At 32.6% G+C, this 16,362-nt stretch overlaps 1 protein-coding gene across 2 annotated transcripts in view; it reads right to left on the bottom strand.

Moving 5' to 3' along the window:
• Positions 1-3,662: 3,662 nt before the first annotated feature.
• Positions 3,663-16,362, bottom strand: part of LOC140452141 (lachesin-like) — a 374,675-nt gene continuing 361,975 nt past the window's right edge. For both annotated transcript variants that reach the window (XM_072546233.1, XM_072546234.1), the window contains 2 exons: positions 11,497-11,619; positions 3,663-7,643 (listed from right to left, as the gene is read on the bottom strand). In XM_072546233.1, coding sequence (XP_072402334.1) covers positions 7,579-7,643; positions 11,497-11,619 — 188 coding nt within the window. In that variant the 3' untranslated portion in view covers positions 3,663-7,578. The remainder of the gene's footprint in view (positions 7,644-11,496; positions 11,620-16,362) is intronic.

Here is a 16,362-nt window from a genome sequence, read left to right as displayed (position 1 = left end):
AAAAAAATATTGTAAACTTAATGTTCCAAGTGATCGGTCTCTAAGAAGAAATAATGTGAACGGGCTATACTCGTCAGTGTTAATTAATATTAAGGAAGAAATTGCAGATAATTATTTTTTCATATCTGTAGACGAAACCACTGATTCCTCAGGAAAGTATATTGCTCATTTATCGATTGGTGTTCTTAAAGAAGATACCTTACCAAAATCTCATCTTATTTCATGCCAGCAACTTGAGAAAACAAATGCTTTAACAATTTCGCGTTTTATACAAGAAACATTAGCAACTTTTTTTCTTCCGACAACTATTCCTTCTAATAAATTACTGCTTATTTTATCGGATGCTGCTCCTTATATGGTGAAAGCAGGACAAAATTTAAAAATATTTTTCCCAGATTTAATACATGTTACTTGTGTAGCGCATGGATTAAACAGAGTTGCAGAGGAAATACGAAAAAAGTTTCCTCTTGTAAATACCATGATATCCAGTGTCAAAAAAGTATTTCTTAAATCTCCTATAAGAATTCAACTTTATAAAGAAATGCTACCTAACATTCCTCTTCCACCACAACCTATTTTAACGCGATGGGGAACATGGTTAGAAGCAGCTAATTTTTATGCAGATCATTTTGTTAAAATAAAGAACATAATTGATACGTTAACAGATGAAAGTTCCCAATCTCTTTTGGATTCTAAACAAACTTTTCAGAGTAACTTGCTTCAACAAGAACTTTCATTTATAAAATCAAATTTTAGTTTTGTTCAAAAAACAATTACTCAGTTAGAATCACCAAAACTGTCATTGTTCGAAAGTACAGCATTAATAAAAGAATTTGCGTCATGTTGTCGGAACGTTAGAGGTAATATTGGAAAAGATATTTTAAAAAAATTTGAAGCTACTATGGAAAAAAATAAAGGTTACCATATTCTTTCTGAAGTAGTCAGTGTTCTAGCTGGAAATATTTCGGAAACAATTAATTTAGAACCAAATGTTTTGGTTAGTTTGAAAAATGCTCCCGTTACATCAGTTGATGTTGAACGAAGTTTTTCCATATATAAATATATGTACTCAGACAGAAGCCACAAGTTTTTGTTAGAAAATTTTGAACACCACTTGGTCATTTATTGTTACCATAATTCTAAATAAGTTTATTCATACTTAAAAATGATGTAGTTACTTAAAATAAATGTAAATCTTAATGAATAGTAGGAAATATTTAGTTATGTACACTTTTTTTTTTTAAATAAAATTGTTACTATTTTACGATTTTTTTATTTATTTGTATGCATATTTTGTAAAATATTTGCATATTTTCGGGTAAACACGTGCATATTTATGCGCATATTTTCTACATTTTTATTTGCATATTTGCCGAAGTCTAGTTATAGGTCTCATTTCAGGTTAAAACAGTCATCTAGAGCCTGGGTGGACTAGAAGAGTTGATAGTCTTCTTAGGCAACTAGGTTATAAAAGATCAGAAGTAACTTTTAACAATTGTTACAGTTTATGTAGATAATTTCGTTATTTTTTCTAAAGATAAAACTGAAACACTTGGATTAAAAATTGAATTAGGTTCAAGGTTCAAGATTAAAGATTTAGGACAAGTTAAACAGTGTTTTGGTATGAGGGTAACTATTGACAAACAAAAGAATATTATGATAACTTTAGATCAAAAGCAATATGTAGATCAAATTTTAAACAGATTTAGCATATCACATTGCAAAGCTGCGGTTACACCTACAGAGACAAAGGTAAATTTGGATAAAATTCATGAAGCGTATAAAGATATTCACTACCAGCAATTGATAGGTAGTCTAATGTCCTTGCCGTTTTGAGTAGACCAGATATAATATATACAGTCAGTTACTTAAGTCAATTTAATAATTATCATAATAAGAGCCATTGGAACCAAGCAAAAAAGGTACTTAAATATTTACAAGGCACTATTTGGAGACAAATTTGGAGGGTTTTGTTATATGCTTTCTGGTTTAGCTATAGCTTGCGAGAGTAGAAAACAAAAAAATGTTTCTCTATCGAGTGCCGAATCTGAAAATATATGGGAATTACAGAAGCTTCAATAGAAGCCATATATTTAAGAAATTTGATTGCAGAGTTGACAGGGAATTTTTATTGTATAACACTGTTCAATGATAATCAGAGTGCGCAAAAGTTGTCGGTAAACCATAATTTTCACAAGAGATCCAAACATATCGATGTGTGATATCTTTTTATTACAGAAGTCATTGCCTGAGAATTTAGTGAAAATTGAGTATTTGCAGACAACTGATATAGCCGCTGATATTTTAACTAAAGGTCTGAACTCTATAAAACATTATAAACTTTTAGATCAGTTAGGTATAGTGAAATTAAATTGGCATTTTACTTATTTTTAACTGATAGTATTTTGGGTTATGTGTTGAGAGGTGAAAGATATGAATTACTCCAAATCGTATTGGAGAAAAAAGTTTAGGGCAAAAGATCAGTTGGAAGATTCCAGAACTCGTGGCTGAAAGACCTGAGGAGATGATTTGACCGCTCATCCACAGAAATATTTCGTGCAGCAGTTTCCAAAGCTACAATTGCCATTTGGATCGCCAACCTTCGAAAAAAGACGGCACAATAAGAAGAAGAATATTTTGTGATAGTGGGAGTGTTGGGATATCCCAAAATATTATATTGAATGGTTGGTATTACTCACTTGGTATTACTCATCTGTACTCATGGTTACAAATAGGAGAATACAACATTGAGGGGGTAAAAAAACTTTACATACTTAGGATCCTCAGTGATGTCTGATAACAACGTTGCAGAGGAAGTGAGGAAGCGAATGGTCATTGCCAATAAATGTTACCATGGCTTAATTAGGCAACTAGGGTTAGCTAATATCGCAAGAAAAACAAAATGTTAAATATACAAAAGCTTAATAAGACCGGTACTCACATATGGTTCAGAAACCTGGACACTCTAAAAGCGAGTGATCATTAGCCACGCTTGAAAGAAAAATCTTGCCAAATATATAAAAAGGCACAAAAGAAAATGGAATTTGGCGAAGAAGATATAAATTTAAATTATAAAAAATATACCAGGATTCGAATATCATCACATTCATAAAAATAGGACGTTTGAGTTTGATAGGACACGTGGAAAGAATGGAAGAAGGCGAAATACCAATCAAAATAAGCCAACAAGTGGCACCAGGAAAAAGAACAAGAGGAATACCAAAGCTGAGATACATTGAGTAAATAAAAAATAAGGTAACAACTTTAAAAATAAAAAATTGGAGAATCCGGAACCAGGACTAGACCCAAAAAGGCTTGTCGAGAAGAAAAATTTACACAAGTATGACAAAATATCGTATGTTGCATAATTTAATAAAAAAATGTGTTTTTTCTTTTTTTTTTTAGTCTTTTTCCTGAATTTATAATGTTTTTTATGTACTAGTTTATAATTGTATAAGCCAAAACTTTGGTAAAAGAAAAAGTAGTCTCATGAAAAATGTGTGGTTTGTCGCCTACGATGTTTTGTCAAAAACCCATAGATATGTTTACAAAATGGTGTATCTTTAGGAAGAAATATATACGCATATGCACAAATACAAATAAATGTTATATTACAGAATAACTGTATGGATAATAATTTTCAACAATATACAATACCTATACCAATTATCACAGAACAACATAGCAGTAACTGAATTTTAAATCATTTTATATTTTATAGATTTTCTTTAAATTTTCAATAAAAAACAAGCTAAAATTATAACTTACGAATTCCAACAAAAGTATGATTCTGAAATCAAAAAACATAAGCTGTTTGCGCTGTTCAAACATAACTTACAGATAATCAGAGAGACTTAGAGAAAGAGAGAGAGAGAGAGAGAGAGAGAGAGAGAGAGAGAGAGAGAGAGAGAGAGAGAGAGAGAGTTATAGTAATTGTGTCGAAGAGTCACATGCAAAGAAGCTGTGTAACTATACAATATATACAATATAATAAAATAAACTTTTCAGACCTAGTTAGCTGATAACTAAATGAATGACAGCTTTTCATTCTTTCCTGTTTTTTATCTTATTTTTCCAGTATATTAAGTAAAAGAAAGAGGATATTTTGAAAAACAATTTGATGAGAACAACGAAGGTTTTATGGTACGATGGAAGGACAACAAGACGGTAACAATAGCATCAAACTATAGCGATGTATTACCGCCAACCAATACCAAAACATTCTCACGAAATGAGAAGCAAACAATATAATGGTCAATATAATAAAAATGTTGGTGGCCTGGACAAGAAAATATCCTTATACAAAACTAGAATCCATTCAAAAAAATGGTGGTGGCTGTTTTTGGACATTAGAATCATACATGGAGACTCCACCAAATAACGCATCCTAATGAGGATATTATGTAACTGTCATATAAGTCGAAAAAAAATTAGTTACAATTGACTAGAATTAATATGTTTGTACAGTTAAATTATTATTTTTGTGTATTTTTTAATTGCAACAGTTAATTGCAACCGAAGAGTCAATAAAGTATATAAAAAAATTGGACATAATGTTTATTAGTCAAATAGATTGTATAATGAATTAATGTAAATTATCTATTTAGTGATATAAGCCATACGTGGGATAATGGGGTAGAATGCGAAAACATGGAGTTGATTCCAGTTTACTCCAATTAGCCTCTCTACTCAAATGCGACTCTCACGAAGTGAGATTTGCACTCGGAACGTAAGAAGCCTTTATCAGCCTGGATCCATGGCTCTGCTAATACAAGAAATGAATAAAGCCAAAGCAGATATCATTGCTTTACAGGAAATGAGGTGGACTAGCTCAGGCATCCTGGAAAAAAATGACTGGAATATTTACTACAGTGGACATCCTACCCGACACGAATCTGGTACCGGATTTATTCTTAGCAGAAAGGTCAAACATAGTGTAATTGATTTCAAAGCTATATCAAAAAATGACATCAAAATAATAGCAGGAGACTTTAATGCCAAAGTCGGAAGAGAGAATATATTTTCGTCCACCATCGGAAAAGAGAGCCTACACGCACACTCTAATGATAACGGTCTCAGAATCATAAACTTTGCGATCTCTAAGAACATGGTAATAGCTGGGACACGATTTCCCCATAAAGATATACATAAGGGAACTTGGAAATCTCCTGATAATGAAACGATTAACCAAACATATCATATATAATCATCAATGCTAGACACTGCTTTAACTTATTAGATGTTAGGTCTTTTAGAGGAGCAAACATAGATATTGATCACTAACTAGTTGAAGCACGATTTAAAGAGAGAATATCCAAAAGGAGATCGGGAAAAGGAGAGAAAAAATCACCATTAATAAACTAAAAGATCCCAACATTGCAAATGTATACAGAAAGGACAGAAAACTTAGAAGAAGAAGAAGACATTAACAAACTATGGGAAAATATACAATATTATTGTATTACAGAAATTGATTGAAATATTGAACAAAACCAAGTCAGAAAAAAGAAATTATTGGGTTGATCATGAGTGCGAAATTGCCACAAATAGAAAAAACGTAGCATATCAAAAAACCATTAACCAGAAGAGTATAGACGTCTTAGAAGAGAGGAAAAACGTATCCAACGACGTAAGAAGAGGGAATACGAACAGAACACTGTCAATGAGATACAAAGTTTGTACAATAAAAATGAAACGAGGAAATACTACAAATCCTTAAATAATAGCCGTCGAGAATTTAAACCACGATTAAAAATCTGTAAAGACACTAATGGTGAAATTCTACATGCGAAAAAGTTAGTTCTTAACAGATAGGTACACCATTTCAGCGAACATCTAAGTATAAACGATATTGAAGGAGGTTACAACATAGACAGTAAACAAAATCTACAGCGTAAACTACACAGTGAAGACCCAACAAGAGAAGAAGTGTCATCAAATGCCATCCCAAAACTCAAAGACAATAAAGCCCCAGGAATCGATGAAATATGTTCGGAAATGTATAAAAAATGTGGTGATCAACTTTCTGCAGCAATCCATAAACTAATAGTACTTATATGGCAGAATGAATTGGTACCAGAAGAGTGGCTAAGGGGAACAATATGTCCGTTGCATAAAAATGGTGATCAACTGGAATGTAAGAACTATAGAGGCATTACTCTGTTAGCAGCTGCGTATAAAATCTTCGCCAATGTTTTGTTTCAAACACTTAAACATTTTACAAAGGATATTGTTGGTAAATATCAATTCGGATTCACTGCTGGAAAGTCAACTACAAATCAAATTTAAGCACATAGGCAGATTCTAGAAAAGTCACTAGAATATAACATAGATACACACCATCTCTTCGTCGACTTCAAAGCAGCCTATGACAGTGTAAAAAGAACTGCATTATATAATGCAATAATAGACTTTGGGATCCCACCTAAGTTAGTTAACTTGACCCAACTAACAATGCAATGCAAATGCGTTAGAATTGAAGGAGAAAACTCTACGCTCTTTGACATTAATAATGGTCTAAGACAGGGGGACGCGCTGGCATGTCTCCTCTTTAATATTGCCTTGGAAAAGGCAATATTTTTTATAGATCGACGCAAATTCTCGCATTCCATTCGAAATATGAGAGACATGGTGGTGTTTTACAAGGCTTGCGGATGCGGCAAGTGAATTAGGACTTCAATTTAGTGATAAACGAGGAAAAAACCAAATATATGTTTAAGAGATTAACATTTTTAAATCCAGAGGGCGCAAGAAGTAGAGGACGACCACGAAGGAGATGGATTGATGATGTGGAAGAAGACCTACAGATTCTAAGGGTCTGAAGATGGAGGAAAGTTGCCAGGAAACGACAGGAGTGGCGACATCTTTGTGAGCAGGCCAAGATCTACAACGGATTGTCAAGCCACTTATGATAATGATGATGATATAAGCCATACGCTAAATAAAATAATGTTCATTTTTCATTCATTTGGACACTATGAGTTTCATTTGCGATGCTCAATCTTGTTTATCCGGAAATAATTTTAACATGTTATTATGTTTGTTAATAATCTGAATCAATAAGAAACACGATGTTTAGAATATATAAATTAAAAGAACGAAGACTCTTTTGGAAGATATATGCAACAACGTAATAAGTAGTGTTAGAAGAGAATGAATTTAATGCAAAAATATGTTAGTAAATAGATACATGAAGTCACTGCGTTCACTTAAAAATGTATACAGCATTGTGAAAATAATTATAAAAAAACTCCGCGCAATCTGAGACCAATTGAAAAACTTGTGAGGCAATGAACGTGTTAGAAATTTATTATTTTTTGGTATTTATTATTGAGTTATATTTTTTGGGTAGAAGGTTAATTGTATCTACTAAAATTAAACTATTATCTATCAAAGTCTAACAAAAGCAATATACGGTTATACTATGTTATTCAGTGATACGTTAAGCTAACCAATTTTCAGTCTTTGATTAAATAGTAACTACCCAATGTACATTTTACACTTATAATTCCATTTTAAAGCGTTCATTCTTACGTAAACTCACTTAGTCTAATAACTGAAATTTTGGTGGTATGCTATTCACCTCGTTGCCCTTAACATCAAGATTGGAAAGACGAAAGATGATAAAACAGTAACCAAGCAAACTGAAAAATAAAAAAATAACTATCACTGACATATAATTACATTGCTTTTTAACAAAAAATTGTGCTATCTTATAATAAAAATGTACAAAGGGGCTTATATAGGGCATCAAAGAATCAACATTTCAAAACAACAAACAGATTTAGTATTTCTCGCCTGTAAATTTTTGATAATGAGTTGAGGTTCCTCAAAGTTCTCAATTTTCGTAGTAAGTCTCGAATAAGGTGATCATATCAGTTTAAGACCATCAAAATAGGTGGCGCTTTTTGCGGCTTACCAATCGAGAAGTGGGAAATAACAGGACAATTCGCTAGCTTTCCGTGTGGGAGTTTGTGTCTGCCCGACTGTCTGAAGACGTACCACTCTGTTCGGCTCGCGAAGATAAGAATACGGCCGAGGTCAGAAGGCCCTGCCTGTCGTAAGAGGCGACTAATGGGTAGGAATTGAGAGGTGGAGAGCCGTCGCTTGAGGTGTCGGGTTTGTAGAAAAGCACACGAACGCTTAGACGTCACGGTCACCGGTCTACACTCCTAGCATCCGAGACAACACTCTCGTGGGACCACTCTACTCTCATTCCAAGAGAACCAGGTGAGGTTGAACGAGCTGGGCCCATACACACCTCTCTTGGCCTTATGTCAAGCGTGTTGTTGGTGTCCCGGCACGTACCCGCCAGGAGATTTAAGAGTGGTAGAGGAGAGATCCTCGGCGACGACCTGTCTACGTGCGAGGTGGAAATTCCTCTGCCTGCTTCGCCTATCCGTCCGTGGGTGGGATAACGGGTAGGTGCGGTAATCGCAACACAGGTACTACGGGGAAGGTGCAGCCCCACGAAACGTTTCTGGTATACGTGGCGTGGCACCTTCATTTTGGTGTTGGACTCGTAGGGGCAGTGGATTCGTTAACGGTCGTATAGCCGAAAGTCCAGGTAGACCAGGGTCCTGCCAGTTCTTTAATTGGAGGGCACAAACGCTTTGCAATGTCTGAAGACGTAGGGAATTCAGAAATAACATTATAATAGTCTATCGATACCAATTCATACACGGAAAGTTTGACGACATGGAAAGTTTGACGAATTGTTCACCTTTCGCCATTTATTCATGTATCCTTAATATTTAATTCCCTTAATTCTTCGTTTACCTCGTCCTCCTCAATATTTATTTCTTCGTTCGTCGTCACCTTTTGGTGTTGGTGGTTCATTATAGTTAACTTTAGTAAATAGGGATCAAAAGTAGTCTATCAATGTTTCCTTCTGAATGTGTTTCATTTTTATTAATTCGTTCAGCTCTTTTCTTTGTCCTCTGATCATTCTCCTTATTTCTTTTAACGTTCCGTAGAAATCGTGTTTTCTACGTACGAAATTCGTTCCATATGTGTTGAGAAGTTCTGTCAGTATTCCCTTTCTATTTGTCTAACTAACGTATTCGTTCCATTTCTGTTTCGTTTATAGTGGTTGTATGCCTGTTGTGTTTGTTGTGTTCTGTATTGTAAAAAGACTTTCTTCTTTTCTTCACATTTTGTCTTCACTTCCTCTCTATACCATGGAGCTTTCTTTTTTGATATCTCAGTGTTCGTTACTTTCCTTTCTCCAAGTAATTATTTTGCTGCTTTAATTATGTTATTTTTAAGTTTTTCCCAGCTTTCCTTGATGTTATCGTTTTCTAATATTTCATTCCCAGTGATCTTCTCTGATATTTTTTTTATATAAGTATTCCATGGATTCTGTAAGTAGTCCTTTGATTTTTGTTTGTATTGGCGCCGTGCTCTAGAGAGAAAGCGATAGTAATAAATTGTTTTCATTTAAGGCCATCAAAATAGGTGGCGCTTTTGTGCCTGCCCGACTGTCTGAAGATTTAGGGAATACAGAAACAACTTCAGTCAATAACAGTCTATTAATACCAATTTATACAAGGAAGGTATGACGAACTGTTCAGTTCTCGAAGTTTATTTATATATAGGGCGTCATATATACTACTCTACTACTATACAGTTTGAAGCTATTTTTTTTGTCTAAATTGTTGATTGGATTTCGATATTTTTTTACATCATAGGTCTATTTTTAAGGAATTACTGTACAAAATGTTGTTTAAGAAATGTCAACGTTTTACTCATATACGGGGTGTAAAAATAAAGTTTTGTTTTCATCTTATTTTGCAACAAACTGTGGAATTTATTAAAAGCAAATGTTACATCTTATTAATATTCTTTTATATTAATTTTTATTAATTAAAATTAATGTTCTTTCATATATACCTCTAATATAAGTCACTTCAACTAGTGCGTAGGTATAAATAATGAAATTGTGCATATATATTTAAAAGAACTTGTAACATTTGCATTTTCCTTGAAGGAAATTTGTATTTTGAATTAAATTTGGATTTGTATTTTGATTTGTATTTTGAAACCTCCTCGTATATGTATTATATTGAAATCCCATCGTATATATTTAAGGTATCAAACAATAATCTTAGTGTATTTCTCTTTACTTTCGTACGTATTAAAACACAGAATTCTTCCAATTCATCGTAGCGTCGCCGAGTAAAATAAACCATTTTTAGAGTTGTTTATATCACGGATGCAAATTCTTTGATATTTTTCTTTGATCGAAACCGCTAAATATTCTGCGTTTCAAATAAATATTCCAGTTTATATGTTTTGTTTATGCTAAGCTAAGCGAATGAATTTAAAAGATTATTATCACTCTCGCTGGAGCCGCGGTCAAGAGTGATGGGTTTCAGCGTTATGTCCAAATTCACGTCGAATTTGTAAAGTTTTCTGTTTTTGTCCCTTTTCAGGGAAATCTTCGTCTTACGTTATGGAAAACAATTTTAGTAGCAGTTAATCGTAGCAAATTAATGTGTAAGCAGTCTAATTCTACCTGTTCCTGTTTTTTAAGAAGCAGAGTAATACGTTTTGTGTTCAGTGCCGACTTCAACCACGAATAGTCAGTACTATCGCAGTGTGAGATGTAGTTTTTTGTTCCCGTAATAGTTCCAGAAAATTCAAAGTGTTTTTGTGAAATCCAGGTTACTTTTTTTTGTGTCAAATTTTAAAGTAAAGACAAACATTTTTTTCTTAAAGTAATAATTGCTTTCATAATTTACTACTATAAAAAAGGATTTGGAATAATTAATAAATTGTAAAATTTTAGGGTTTGACTTTAGCTGTCAATTTATTTGTTCAGTTTTTTTTTTAAATTTAATGTTAACTCATGACAGCTCGTTTTATTATTTTTGATGTTCATTTGTTTTGTTGTTAAAAAGGTTAACCTTCATGCAGTACAATTTTGAAAGTTTTTGTAGCAATTCCCCATTGTAAACGGATAGGACACATGTAAGTTTTTTTTGTATTTTTGTACTTCGTAACTATTCATATAGTATCGTTGTATTGTCTTATTTTTATAACTGTTTGTGGTAAGACACAATAAATGTTAATTTTTTTTCTAACCATTTTGTTTATTTCCCTCTCGAACCCTTTTTTTTGTTTCATTTGAAAAGATATGTTTTTCATTTTTAATAATTATTTCGATAGTTACAACTAGCTGTTGTAATAGTTGTAATTAGGTACCTCGAAGTGGCGTCCTTTTTAAATTACTAGAGGTGTTCCCTGTTTCTTTTTGTTCTGTTTGTCCCAAGAGATTCATGACCCTTTGTTTCATTTTTCTGTAGTTGCTCCAATCCAACCCCCTTGTCATTTACTTATCCACGACCCCAGCTCTCCTAACAAACCCTGAGTGCCGTTCGCACAAGTAGCGTTTATTTTGCCTGCCCTATCTTCGCCCCCAGTAATTTCTATCCCCAATTTTCTACCCCTTATAATACCCCATGTGGTAGGCAAAATATTTCGTTATAAACTTACCGTTAAGATGATCTCCCATATTTTCAGAAGAAGTGTCATAGAAATGTCCCTTGGTGTCCGAATCCGTATTGGCCTTCTGTTCTGATTTGTCAATTTCATTTAAATTAGATTGGTATCTAGAGCCTGCAACAATATTATTTATCATACATTTTTGTCCAAATACAAAAATGTTGATTACGAAATTCTTTTACAAAAATATTAATAAATATATATAAAAGCAAATAAGATGATTTTAAGAAACAAAATTAATAACACCCAATTTCAGGGATCAATTAAAAAATGTTGCAATTTTGATTGTGCTGTTACGATAATAAATATTATGGCGTATAAAACTGTAAATATATTATGACTAATTCTTTTTTATTCTAGTCATTTCGGCGCTCAGTTGAAAGACCTGTTTATCTGCAGGCAGAAATTTCTCGTCCCTTCGCCGAAAGACCAGTCCATGAGTCACCTTGTCGTCTAATGGGTGGAAGGTCATCGATTCATCGCCAGATCCTTTTAGATAACGGCATTTTATATATATATATAAATGGGACATTTTATTTAGAAGAAGAGTTAGTTTTTGAAGATCGCGCCGCGTTTTAAATTGTAACGCACGTATTATAATAAATTATATAATCATTAGTGTAAGGTAAATTAGTAATAAAGACTTTAATAAATTTGTGAGTGTTATAAATAGAACCTTTAATAGTAAATAAAAAAACAATAAATTAAATTAATAAAAACTTAGCAGTACTATTATCCTAACTTTTATTTTCTAACTTTAAGTAAGAATTTTCTTAAGACCCTCTTTGATACAGACATCTTACAACTGCTTTTGATAAATTTGGTGATACGAATATGTAATGTAATAATATTGCTATTTGATTTTAAATACAAAAGATTTTAAATACATCATTCAAGCATAAACATATAGGAAGCTATTTTCTTTTATTAGAAATGTTGGCATTTTTACACGAATTAAAAAAAATACAATATCCTACGACCCTTTTGAACCCGAGTTAATCCTTTTTTTGTTTATAAACATCAAGAAACTAAAAGAGCACAATTTCAAAGATTTAAAGTTCAAGTTTTGAGAACAATCATTTCAAAACGATTCCTTTAAAAATGAGCCATGCATAATGAGTAAACATAAAGGGTTTAAAAGCAAAGCGAGCTGCATCCTCGATTTTACTATTTCAATAACTGAATTCATAACTTCAAATTTATAAAAGTCGCAATATTTCCTGTTCTAATCAACGAAAATTTATGTTTTTTTTAAATCTTAGTTACCTCGTTGCATTCATTATAAAAATTGCAATTAGTTATTTTGTGAATAGTTTATGTAACCCGTTAAGTATCTCTTTAAGTTAAGTACAAATCAGATTTTTACCTATTTACATTGTAGCATGCAGAAAATTCCTTAAAAAACTATCGAATATTGAAAGTGCAAAAATTATCTAGTACGTTTTTTGGGCTATATACAAAATTTGGGATATTTGTGCACATATTCCACACTCCCCAAGAAAGAATTCGGCTCCGAAGCTAAATAATCCATATAATACGTGTGTATTTCTACAATTTTAAAAGTTGTTTGATTCAAGGTCGTTTTGCGATATAATTTGAAGCGGTTTAACAAGAATTTTGGGTTGCGAAGACTGGTTAGCGGGGAAGGAATACGGTAGTAGCCGGTACACAGATCGAGGGTCGAGAGAATTCAAGTTTTAGGTTTGAATATTTGGTCTAGGGGAGAGAAGTGTTTAATTTAGTCGGTCAAGAATCAGGCAAAATTTGTTGAAAATAGTGAATTATACTCTACGTAAAGTGTCAGTTTTGGAAGAGTAATCACTATTTCTATGTTTCTAAGTATCTAAGAGATTTGTGTCGCCTGCAACAACGTTGAAGGATTACAACATGTTCCATTGTTAAGTTTTTAAGAAACCGAGTCCAAGGTTTGCGTCTAGTCCCAATTTCAACCTCAATGTCCTAAGCAGTCGTTTCAGGATACTTTTTTCACAGTTTGGAGATGCAGTTTTTTGCGTGGCAGAGAGAGTATAGTATAAATCCAGCTCCTACCCCCAGAAATTTAAAGTAACAGTGCGTTTTAGTGAAATCAAGGTAACTTTTTTTGTTTTAAACTTTTAAAGTAAAGATAGACTTTTTTTCCTAATAATCGCTTTCATAATTTAAAGAAATTGTAATAATTAAAATTATATGTGTTAGGGCGTGGCTATAGCTGTCATAGTTATTCTCAGTTTTAAAATTTAAGTATTGACATCTGACGGCTAGTTTTATTTTTAGACATTAGCTTGTTTTGTTTTTAGAAAAAGGTTAACATCTATGCATAGTTTCACTTAAAAAGATATTTTTTTATTTGTAATAATTTATTTCTGCTACAAATTGTCACCCATTAACAATTGTAAGTATTGTAGTATCTCCAACTTCAAGAGTTTGTAAAGGGATATGACATAGTAAGTGTACTTCTTTGTTATTGAATTTATTTTTTTTTAACTATTAATATATGAGAAATAAGACATAGTAAGTTTTTCTTCTTTGTTATTTTGGTATAAACTTTTGTAACTATCAATATAGTATTTTTGTGCCATTTATATTTATGGTGAGACAACAATAAATGTTTAATTTATTTCTCTAAACCATTTTGTCTATTTATTTTAGAAAAGTCTAATAACCTCTCCTTTGTGTTTTTCAGGACGGAAGATCCTTTTCTTTCATCCAGCAGGTTTCCTCGAAGCGGCGTCCTTATTTCAAATAGCTAGAGGGAACTCTTGTGTTTTGTTTGCCGATTTGTCCAACAGATTCATGTAAGTATCCTTTTGTTTCATTTTTTTGTAGTTGCCCCAATCCAATCCCATTGTTTCATTCACTTATCCTCGACTCCAGCTTTCCAAATACACCCTGAGCGCCGTTCGCACAAGTTTCGATTTGTTTTGCTTGCCCTATCTCCACCCCCAGTAACTTCTGTCCCCAATTTGCAACCCCCATAGTAATACCCTATGTGGTAGGCAAAATATTTCGTTACGACATCTATACCTGTATTTTAATAAGCAATTTGTACTAGTGGATTCTAGTGTGCTTCTTTTTTGCAACAAACACGTGGCTGAATGTGTTTTGTTATTTTTTTTTAATCTGGCCATGGAGGAGTGCTATAAAAATTATATTTATAAAAAGTAAAGAAAATTGAAAATTATTTTGAATATATTTTAAAAAAATATAACCTCAAACTGTCTTCTAAAATATAAATATTTATTACCATCACAAATATGCTAAATTGATGATGATGATGATGATGATGATAGTGTGTTTGGCATGGAAACTAGTCCTTTTGCCACAGATTTTTAAATGATTTATGTTATGTTTATCAATTAAAAACTTGATTGTACTAAATTTATATTATATATCCGGATGCATATAAGTGATTACATATGAGTTCGTATATAGATTTCTGATTCAATGACAGTAGGTGGGTTATGTTTACTGGAAGTTGCACATTACTTTTAACTAGGTTTTCATAAAACGTATATGAGAGTGCTTTATTTTTAATACATCCAAACAGGATGTGATTAACATCACACTGGGAAATATTATCGCATAAACACTTTCCTGATTCTATAACGTTTAATCTAGCCAGGTGAGCAGGAACAGCACCGTGACTAGCTTTTAATCTTGTGATAGTTGCTGCTGATCGTTTAGATATATTATAATGGAATATGTGTGGTAATTCTGTTAGGGATGGTAACGTAGGATGGATCTTGTAATAATGATTATTTGAAGTATTCGCCAATATTTTCCATCTGTCTTGCCAGTTAAAATTTATTTTTTTAGTATAAAAATTGATTAGGTCTGATACTGTGTAAATATGTTCTTGTATACCTGAATGAGTAGAATCCTTAGCGAGCTCGTCTACTATTTCATTACCTTTTATCCCGGAGTGACTTTTTGCCCAAATAAATGTTATATCTTTGTTTCTCATTTTTTGTTTAATGTCACATATCAGCTCACATGTTTTATGGTTTAACTCAGTATTATTAAGTCCACTAAGAATTGACTTAGAGTCTGAGATGATCACAGCATCTTGCAAATTTGCGTGCTCTAGCCAATCCAGAGCTTTCCTAATAGCTACCGCTTCTGCAGTGTAAATAGAGCAATGTGGAGGAAGCTTTATTTTAAGTGATTTGTTTTTGGAAGGAATATACACTGCAGACCCTACTTTCCCATCGTTCAGTTTAGAGCCATCTGTGTAAATTATAGTTTTATTAGTATATTCACTCAATATAGAGTTCAACAGCTTGTTATTTATTTGATGTGAATCTGAATATTTCGGAAATATAATATTTAATTTTTTGAGGATTGTATTAAATTCTAATTTATAAGATGGTTTAATATAATTTGTTGAAAGTGTAACCGGTAAATCATTGGTTTCCAGAAAGGCATCTGCTAATGGTGGTGAATTTTTTATTCTCCAATAATTGTTTACTAGATTTTGAATGGATAATTCATACAGCATACTTAGTAGGCCACTTGTTCTAGCCCTTAATTTTAATACATATTTTGTTGCTAATAAATTTCTACGATATTCTAATGGCATTTCATTACTTTCAGCAAGTAACAGGGGGCATGGTGTTGATTTCATAGCACCCAAAGTTAATCTCAAACTTTTAAACTGAATACGATCTATTTTTAGTAAATGTGTTTTGCTTGCTGATCCGTATAACACACATCCGTAATCCAAAATTGATCGCACGTAGGTCCTGTAAAACATCAATGCAACTTTGGGATCAGCACCCCATTTCCTGCAAGTGACACATTTAAGAAGATTAATGCCTTTCTCACATCTTTTTTTTACATATTGGACATGTTTAGACC

This window comes from Diabrotica undecimpunctata, chromosome 10, assembly GCF_040954645.1.
Source record: "Diabrotica undecimpunctata isolate CICGRU chromosome 10, icDiaUnde3, whole genome shotgun sequence".
NCBI classification, from domain to species: Eukaryota; Metazoa; Arthropoda; class Insecta; order Coleoptera; family Chrysomelidae; genus Diabrotica; species Diabrotica undecimpunctata.
This window is presented reverse-complemented; position numbering and strand designations above follow the sequence as displayed.